Source organism: Thalia democratica, chromosome 2 (assembly GCF_965202585.1).
Source record: "Thalia democratica chromosome 2, ktThaDemo2.hap1.1, whole genome shotgun sequence".
Lineage (NCBI taxonomy): Eukaryota > Metazoa > Chordata > Thaliacea > Salpida > Salpidae > Thalia > Thalia democratica.
The window spans coordinates 30,837,546-30,847,795 of NC_139166.1; the positions used below are offsets into that span (position 1 = coordinate 30,837,546).

Here is a 10,250-nt window from a genome sequence, read left to right on the forward strand (position 1 = left end):
ATAATGCTTCTTAAACCTGTAAAACAAGTAACTGAAAAAATTCACTTGACTGTGCAATGTTGTCAGCTAAGAGTTAATAAAGAAGAATATGGTGCTGGTACTATAGTGATATCTGAAAAGTTAGTTTCTTAAATTTATTTTATAGGCGTTTACTATTACAAATATTTTTTTTATATTTTTTACTTTTTAAAGTATTATATTAAATCAGAATTATTTCAAAGTAAATAATAAAATTTAAAAAGTGCCTCAAAATGATTTAAGTTATTAAAAAATGTTCAACTATATAGTTAAGGTTTAGTCTCTAATTTAGCATTTTAAACTTACAATTATTTTGATAGTTTGAAACTTCACAAAATATTTAAATTTCATAAACATGGGTAGGAGTCAAATATGCACAAAACACTTTTGCATGGGTTGAATTATTTTTTTTTTTTTTACTTTAATTTTTTACTCTCGATCAAAAATGACTCTATGTGCAAAAATGTCTTTGTGAGTATTTGAACGGTTCCCAATAAACACAGTGGCCCAAGAACATTAAACTTTAAATAGGTAATTTTAATCTTATACAAAATCAGTATTTGTAAATATTTTAAAATATTAAGTTTAAAGATATCCCAAGACTGTAGCTAATAAATTTTCAAAACTAATAATAAATTTTAGTTTTTAACAAAAGTTTTCAAACTTTATATAGTAGCTCTTTAAAATGTATTTCCTCTGTTCTTTTTATTGTTTTTTTGAATAATTTAATTTGAAAAATTTAAAAGACAGAATTAAAGCTTATACTAATTATTTTTAGTTGTGACAGCTAGGAGGTATTTAGCAGATGCAAAAAAAAAGTTTTTCTACTTAATTTTATCAACAAAATTTTAATTAAAAGGTATAAATGCTGTCATATCACCTAAAACAGTATATGAAAAATAAAAAGTATTCTTAATTAATAAAAAAATTGTATATAAGGGACCTTTTCTTTTGTTAACTTTTTTCTAATCAAGAAAATCAAATAATTGTTTTGATATATTCATTTACTCGTTCTTTCACAATCTTGCAATGTATTTAGTTTGCAACATTTTTTTTATTAAGTTATATTACTAACCAATTCATTAAATTAAATTTTCAATATAATTTGAAATCAATAAATTAAGTATTTTTGGTGTAAGATAATATTTATACAACTTAAGGGCATAGGGGGGTTGGTAAAACACTTTTTTCACAATTTTATCTTACTTATATAGTTTTTACTAAGCTACAAAATGCTTTATACAGGTTTTAAAAGTTAAAAATAGTTTTTGAGGTATAGCCGGTCAAAGTTGGAGGCAACAATAGGTTTCTTATGGGAGGCGCAAAGTAAAACAGCAAATAACTAAAAATCTATCTCCTCTAATGTTGTATATTATATATACTTTGAATTTTTTTTTGGACAATATTAAAAGAAATTGAACGTATTTTTAATGGAAAACTGTCTTTACCTATTTAAATTAAAACTTATTTTTGAAAAATAAATTACACAAAACTAAAAATACTGTGATGTAATTTTGTATTTTATTAAAAACAGTTTTGTACAATGATTCAACTTTGCTTCAAACTAACATAAAAAATCTATAAAATTTCAAAAAGTGACTTGAAAATTATTGAACTTTCAGTATTTTATTAATCCCAACAAATGAAATGAATTCATAATGGTTCTTGTTAAGGCAGCTGTATTGATTTAAAGCTAACTTATTGGTATTAGCATTTTTCAGCACAGTCTACACGCCAGGTTTATCACCGTCTGATATAGGCTGTGTATTTTTTAACACATCAGCAGAAATTTTCTTGTTAATGATTTTGTACTTAAGCCGCAAACATACTTTGATAGCTCAGTCTCATGTTCATACTCACTGCTTAAAAAGAAAATTATGGTTGACATATCTAAACTTGAACTGAGTTGAGCATAAGCTAATGGAAAAATTCAAGGTCAGAGTTAACTTTTCCTTAAGAAAAATGTTTTACAAACAGCAATTTCCTCCTTTCAAATTGTAGTTCCACTGACTTAAAGTTTCAGGATTTTTTAATGCTTATTGGATATGTTCTTTAACTATTCTCTTCAAAATTGCTATACTCTAATAGCGAATTTGCGTATAATGCCTCTTGAAAGTTTTTGTTAATGTATTTATATGATTTTTTATTTAACTTATACATTTTCTGCCAATAGTTGTTGAAATTGAATTTGGCATAAAACATATGTTCTTTTTTTTGCCATTAAAAAAAAACTTACTTATTTAATTTAAAAACTCTTAAGTGGGCTCAATAAAAGTTATTTTCTTAACCAAATTTCTTTCTATTATTTATGCGTATTTATACAGGGTTCCTAGTAAAGTATTAACTAGAAAGTTCAATAATATCCAAAAAAAAAAAAAAAAAAAACATAAAACGAAGAGTTAACTTTTTTATTTTGTGGTTTATTCTATACTGTTTATCTCAATTATCTCATAGTAAACATTTTTCAATTTTAACTTGTGTATCCTATACTTTTAAACGTTCTATGCAAGTCTTTGTGATTAAGAATATATATCTAAAACAATTTTTCTAAATATTTTACTCTAGACTTTACTTAAGGTTAAGCTTTTTGTTAAACAAAACTTAAAAAAATAACTTATTGTTTTTATTTTCCAACATAAGATAAAGAAACTAGTGGTGACCATGTAGACATTACTAACATTTTAAACTGTTTATTTATAACTGTTTATTTATAACCATTTTTTTCTAAGTAGGCCTAATATTATAAAAATGTTTTGAGTTTATACTTCATATAAAAACTATGTTCTTTGTTAAGTTTAGCAACTGTTTGTAGTAAGTAAAGATTTTTAAAAGTTTATTGTTATTGTTTCAATACCTTCAGATAATTTTTACAGTTTTATAGTTTTCTACTAATAGTTCTCATAACTATTTTATGAAACTAAACTTCTTACAGAAATGTAGCTTGGATCACAGATGAGCACATTGGTATGGAGTTTAACTACAACAAAATTGTTACTCATGCAACTTGTGAAGTATGTTTTTACAGTAGTTTATTGTTTTTCTTAGCACAACAAAAATCAAACGATTTACTAATTTATATATTGTTTATGAGTAAAACTAATGTTGTTATCTAATTGTTTCTTTCTCTAAGGCTAAAATCAAACACTAGTAAAATATTTTATTGTTGTTTGTAAACACTGTGCGCTAAAGAGTTTTTCATAAACTAAAAGTATTTAAAAGAGCACAATTATATATTAATATCTAAGTTATTTTTATCTAACATTACAATTAAAGTTGATAATAAAATTAAGACATTTTTATAATGTTAAAAATATTTTTTCAAAACCATTTAATACCCTGTAAATGTTAAGATACTACTACAATTTGAGTATTTTCAATAATTAAATATTACAAACATTTTTATTGAAAAAAAGTTTAGTCTCTTCTAGTTAGTTACAACTAGATTAATCCTACTATAAATTTCAACTTAATACTTTTAATGTAAAAGTGTAAATTTTTTTCCTAAAACTTATAAAGTAAGTTTTAGAATTTTGAAAGGTTTTTATTAAAAGTGTGGCAACTTTTTAATTACAGTTTAAAAAATCTATACTCATTTTGTAGAGCAAGAGTTGGCAAACTGCGGCCCGAGGGCCACATACAAAACTTGTGATAAATGATTTAAAACAATTTATTTTTTAATATTCAAAATATTTCATGTTATTTTAAAAAGGTAATTCATCACCTAAACTTTGTTCAAAAACTTAAATAAAAGTCATCTTTTTTTAGCAAATTAAAATGGGAACGGGTCTAAATTGCGCAAAGACAAAATTGCACGAGGTTACTAAATTGCACGTGGGGACTAAATTGCACGAGAACAAAATTGCACGAGTGTACAAAATTGCACGAAGATACTTTTGCACGAAGACTAGTTTGCACGCAGGCACAAAATTGCACGAGGGGACAAAATTGCACGAAGACTAATTTGCACGGAAGCTCAATTTTGCACGAGTTACAATTTTGCACGGAAGGTCAATTTTGCACGACAGACAGTTTTGCACGGAGGGTCAATTTTGCACTAAATAGTACTAACTTAAAATAACTAAATAAAAAATATATTAAAAGCTTTATATTTTATAAAAAAAAAAATAAAATAAGCATGTATTAGTGTAGTTAATTTTAAGTTATTTAGGTTTTTATTAATTTTATTCATTTTTTAATTTATTTAGCTTTTCTTAAATTGAAACTAAATTATTGTGTTTAAAAACTAATAAAAAATCTAAAAAAAATTTAATAAAAATAAAAATAGGGTTTTATTTTAATAAAAATATCCCTTATTAAAGAAAAAACATGTATTGATGTAAACTTAAATTAAGTTAAAATTATACTAAACTTTAATATAAAATAAAACAAGATTAAAAAATAATAAAAAATAAATAATATTTACATGGGTAGGTGTTAAAATTGCACGAGCGTACAAAATTGCACGAGGGGACAAAATTGCACGAAGATATTTTTGCACAGAAAAAAACGAGCATGCAAAACAGTGAATCAATCAAATAAATTTAGAAAGGAGAAAATCCGTCTGAAATAAAAATAAAACAAACATAATAGTACAACAGCTAGAATTACTTGATTTCTATTTTAAACAAAAAAAAATTATTAGTATAAACAAAACTCTTTTTGGTAGTTATATTTTAATAACGGTTAGAATCTAATTTTATAATCTAGTTTTATTTTTATAAACTTTTTTTTTAGATTGATTTTTGTTTATTATTTAATTTGTTCATTTTGAATTTTTTAATTATTAGTATTTCTTTTAAACTTTTCTAATTACTTATTTCATTTATTTTAACTTTTTTTACTAATTTTATTAACTTTTGTTTTGGACTTTTATTTTATGTATTTATTATTTAATTTATTAATTTTTATAAATCTATTTTATTTTTTGATTTTTTCAAAATTTATTTATTTTTTAGTTATTTGATTTTTTAAACTCTGACTTTTTTATTATTTACTAAAATCTATTTAACATTTGATACTTATTTTTTTCTTAAAAATAACTTTTTTAAATTTAAAAATATCATTTTTTTTTATTTTTCTAGTAACTATTGTTTTCTTTTATTAATTTATTTTTTTTTACTAAATATTTATTTACTTTTTTATTTTTAATTGTTTTTTTTTTAATTTTTACTTAATATTTTTTACTTATTTTTTTAATATTATATAGTTTTTTGTCGTATTTTTCTATTATTTAGTTATTAATTTTTTAAGTTTTTTTTTAAGTATATTATACACATTTTTTCGTGCAAAAGAGTTCTCTCGTGCAAAAATGTCTACGCGCAATTTTGGCCCGTCCCTGGGTAGGAAACAAAACTCGTGCAAAATTGACCCTCCGTGCTAAATTGTCACTCATGCAAAATTGACCCTTCGTGCATAAGTGTCTGCGTGCAAAAGTGAACCTTCGTGCAATTTTGTCTACGTGCAATTTTATCTTCGTGCAATTGTGTGCTCTCGTGCAAATCAGTCTTCGTGCAAAAGTATCTTCGTGCAATTTTGTGTTTTCGTGCGATTTTGTGTTTTCGTGCAATTTTGTACGCTCGCGCAATTTAGACAGCTACCCAATTAAAATAGTTCTTTTTTTTCGACCTACTGACCCTTGTTATAGAGTAAAGAATTGTTAAAGTATACAATGTTTAAAAAATAATTGATAACATGTTACTTTCAGTTTTAAAACAGCATAAAAGTTTTTAATGAACCCTAATCAACTTTTTTTTGGTTACTATTTAGCAGCTACTTTTTATCAAAACTTGAACTCAAAGTTTTTTTATTTAATGAAGTCAATTAGTTTGCTAAACTCATTTTTTCTGCTGTAAAAAAGAGCTTAATAACTATTTTAGTTGTTAAATGCTTTAAATGGTTAACTTCATTGATTATGATTAAATGATTTAAAAGCCTTCTTAAATTTATGCAAATTTTGGTGAAAATATTAAACATATATTATCACGACCTAATAAATAGTTATTTAATTAAATTTAGATATTTATACACAGCTTCTTTATTGTTTAAAAATGAAAAACAAACAGTTTTTTTAGATTTTTTGTCATGATTTTTTTTTCTTTGATACTATTTTTAACAGAATTTTCCAAATACTGCAAGGAACATTTACTAAAAGTTTTAGGTATTTTTCTTAAAAAACGTAGGAGATAAATTTTTAGTGAAATAGTTTTTTTTTGTCGTTTTAGTTTGCGCCTCCCAAAACGAACCGTTTGTTACCTCCGACTTTGACCTGCTATATCTCAAAAATTATATAAGACAGTAATAAAAATTTATATTCTTTGTCATAACCACATTTAAAATATGAAAAATAACTACTATGTTTATGTATTGTACCTATATTATATGTGTACTACAGGGTTGATATGCACCATGTTAAATATTTTTTGAAACAATAGTCAAAAAGGTCAGCTTTTATCTCTTAAAATGCTTTAAAATTTGACAGTCAATTTTTCTTTTTGAGTAAATTGTTAAGTTGTGAAAATATTTTAAATAAGCATTTTATTTTTGCATCCTTAATTTACTAAATCAAAAGAAAGATTAATTAACAAATAATCAGTTTTTGTCATTTTAAATGCTAAAAAATTACTAAATTAAAAAAAATATTTAGCCAGCTCGGTCAAAATCACAACAGCGGCTTTTTGCGACTATGCCTGCCTGATGAGTCCTAAAAAGGACGAAACCGGTCGTAGGTTGTTTCGGATGCTGTTGTTGTTGGTCGTGCGGTTAAGTTCATTGTTTATTGTAGATGGCGGAAAACATCTAAACTTTTTTGATGATTGGCCGAAATAAATACTGGCTAAAACTGATAAAAACAAGTAGAGAGACTAAATATCACATTAAGCTGACAATGTCTTAGATGTTGGGTGCGTCAATTTTTTCGGCTTTTTGCACAAACGGTTGCTTCACTTCATCACTTAATCCTGCTTGGTTATGATCACAACAGCTGTTTCTCGCGACTATGCCTGCCTGATGAGTCCTAAAAAGGACGAAACCGGTCGTGAATGTCTCGGATGCGGTTGTTGTTATTTGCGCGGTGAAGTTTATTGTTAATTAAAAATTAAGAATTATTTTTTTCTATATGAGTTTCTTTCCAAATAAGCATTTGCTTTTTCTAAGCAATACGTCCATATTTGTGAGAACAAATGTTTGAAAGTTTCTAAAAGACGTTTCAGATTTTTTTGTTTTAAGTAAACATAACTTTCTTACCACAGGGTTCCCACTTCCCTATAAATTTGCAATATGCTGAAAAGTCCCTATAAATCTTTAGAAGAAATTGAAAAATATATGAAAATCCCTAGAAGTTACATTTTTTGCTTGGTGATTGAAATTAGAAAGCCAAAACAGCAGCGCCGCGTAGTGAAAAAAAACATTTAGAAAATGAATAATTTTTTTAAACAAAATTTTTGCAATCTCACTACAATACTGTGACTTTGTTGCGCCACCTAGCGTATATATTTTCTTTTTATATTAAATAAAATTTATCTCAAGTTTACTTATTTAACTAAAATTAGAGCTCAAAAAGCCTCGAACTTTCGTAAGTTTTTTATTAAGACTGTGGTGATTAACAGTTAATAACATATTTTACTTTATGTACCTCAAAATATGTTCGTAACCTTCAAAATTCATTGTTTTTTTTTGCTAATTTCCTTATAAATTTGCTATATTTTAAGGATTTCCCAATATTTTTTATTAATTTTAGTGCGAACCCTGTTACCAGAAATATACTTTTCAATTGACACATTCAAGAATTCATGCGAAGAGGTGAATCATAAACTGAGTGCAGCTGTAATTAAGTTTATACTAAGAAAACTAAGACTGGGTTAGCTAGCACTCTGAAAGTAAAATGCTCAATAGGTCTGCAGCACTTAAATAACACTATAAGATCCAAAAACTGAATTATTATGATATACTTCTAAGGCCATATATAGTAAGGTACTTATTTTGAAAAAAAAAAGTGCTAAAACTTTATACTAATATTAGGCTACGCAGTTCGCACAAATCTAATAGTTTACATTGTTTAATGCAGTTATAAGCCCAAGTTGGTTCCAACCAACAAAGGTTTAAAAATTGTGAGTCTTAGTTGTCGAATGTTAGTCTAACTTTGCAAAATTTTGCTTACCAACCACGGTTTCTTTAATAGCTACTATTTTTCTAGCTTTTCATCTGAAAAGAAACTAAGCATACCATGAGGTTTATTAAAGTTTTTTTACGTATACTTATTATGAAGGATTGCTAGATAAATAGAACCTTATGTTTATTTTAAAGTTCTCTGTTTTTATATTTTTGGAAGTAGTTCAGTAGTTTTTAAGTTTTTTTTTAACGTTTGTAGTTTTTTTTTTTGCCTAAAATAAATTCAGGCTAAATCAATTAAGCCTTGTATGAAAAAAAAAGTTTTTATAACTCAGCATTTAACTCAATTACTTTTTAACAATTTTGAAATTTTTCAGTGTATAATTCTGTTAGTTGTCTTAGATATTTTAATACGAAAACTTGTTTTGGTATAATTAACATTTTATAATTCTAATTCAAGTTTCGAATACGCACTGTTTTTAGAGTTATAACTACTCAACACTTGGATTTTGAATTCCAAGTTGTATTTATAAATGTTTTTAAATTTATGAATTAAATCCTTACAAGTAAAATAAACTTTTTGTGAAAATTCAAAAGGTTTTTAGTAACTTGAATAAAAAGTATTCTTCAAAGATAATATTTTTCAGTTTTAAGACTGTTTTAAATAATGAAAATATGCAAAGGACAGTGTTGATTCAACAAAAGAGTGTGTCATGTTGATGTGTTCATCACATGAAGATTCGGTGCAGCAGGTTGCTGAAGATGATGATGGTGGCTTTGATATATGCGATGGTGAAAACGTGTTCGTGTATGTCACACCAAGCAAATCAACACAAGGTTGTTAACAATTATAGCTGGTGTTAAACTTAATTAGTTACTATTTTGTTAGGGAATTCACTTAAGTATAAGCTATCTTTTCAATTCAAAGAACTCAGTCCTTCAATGTGTCATAAGTTTAAGATAGGACACTAAGTACTTCAAAAACAGTTTATATTTTTTATATTTAGTAAACCTTAAATTAAAGGTATATTATTCAGGCCAATGTTGTTGGAATTTTAAGAAAATTTTCAGGTATAAAAAGACTTAAAAGTTTGTTTTTTTTTATTAAGATTTTTATGCTCTAGTAATTGTGTGGCAATAAGTTCAAAGCCAATCTGGCAAGTATGACTAATACTAACTAAACAGCTTTTTATATGAAACTAAACCACTACAAAAATGAAAGTTAAATAATGATAACATGTTTTTCTTCAAACCTTAAATACAGCTGTTAACAATAGTATTTATTGAATAAATATCTAAGTTTTAAAATTTAAACTCTCTGTAAAGTTTGTATTTTGAAACTAAACTGAAATATCAAAAGTAACACGATATAAGTATGTTTTTTTAATTATGAGTTTAAATTGTTTAGAAATAATAAAGCAAAAACGTTATAGTGCTGTAATTTAATTGGTATCTGTATTGAACAGCTCATGAAATATTTGAAGTAATAAACGACTGCATCAGGTTGAGTGAACCCTCAGGTGATGACGGCTGTGGTAACGCAGATCAATATTTTTCTGATGAAAGTGGCTTTGAAAAACTTTCTTCGCAAGGTTTCATTAAATTTTTATCACTTTTCAAACTATTTAATATTTTATTCGTTGTTTGCTTGACTCGAACTGCTAATTATCAGATGAAGAAAAACTCAAAGTATTATTTGTGTAACAGGTAAAATAACTATGTTGAGGTTGAACGAGTTGTTAGAAAAAAGTCAATGTGAACAAATGGAGGATGCACCAGTTGACGGTTTGTATAATAAACTACAAATATGTTGTTTTGTTATAACTTCTAATTTTTGCTTGGTTTAACTTTTATTTTATTAAACTCAGAGGAAGTGCTCGTTGCTTCAATGGAGGACATGAAAACAGAAGAAACAATGATGAGCTAGAAGTTTGTTCTGTTAAAATAGGAAATTTATTTGTTTAGATTAAACTTTTTTCTGTAGAAAGAAATGTTTTTTTAAATTTTAGATTTAGATTTTTTCTTATAAAGTAATTTCTTGATTTGTCAAAAAAAAAACCTTTCATATAGATGTAAGTCTTCATTTAATATTTGTTTCGTTTTCGTTCGTGGCATTTTTCAATAAA

The 10,250-nt window shown here is 25.6% G+C and overlaps 1 protein-coding gene across 1 annotated transcript; it reads left to right on the forward strand.

The window, feature by feature from the left end:
* On the forward strand, positions 1-10,250 carry LOC145829992 (methylosome subunit pICln-like). Its single transcript, XM_082937883.1, has 6 exons — positions 1-119; positions 2,951-3,029; positions 8,808-8,961; positions 9,591-9,716; positions 9,832-9,909; positions 9,993-10,250. The coding sequence occupies exons 1-6, from the start codon at positions 4-6 to the stop codon at positions 10,049-10,051; spliced, it is 612 nt and encodes a 203-aa protein (XP_082794009.1). The 5' UTR covers positions 1-3; the 3' UTR covers positions 10,052-10,250.

Excerpts from the sequence above, each read along its gene's own strand:
- LOC145829992 (XM_082937883.1), top strand. The coding sequence starts at position 4 with ATGCTTCTTAAACCTGTAAAACAAGTAACTGAAAAAATTCACTTGACT. Across the intron at positions 9,717-9,831 it reads TGAAAAACTTTCTTCGCAAG|GTAAAATAACTATGTTGAGG; the intron begins GTTTCATTAAAT and ends TTTGTGTAACAG. Across the intron at positions 9,910-9,992 it reads GGAGGATGCACCAGTTGACG|AGGAAGTGCTCGTTGCTTCA; the intron begins GTTTGTATAATA and ends TATTAAACTCAG.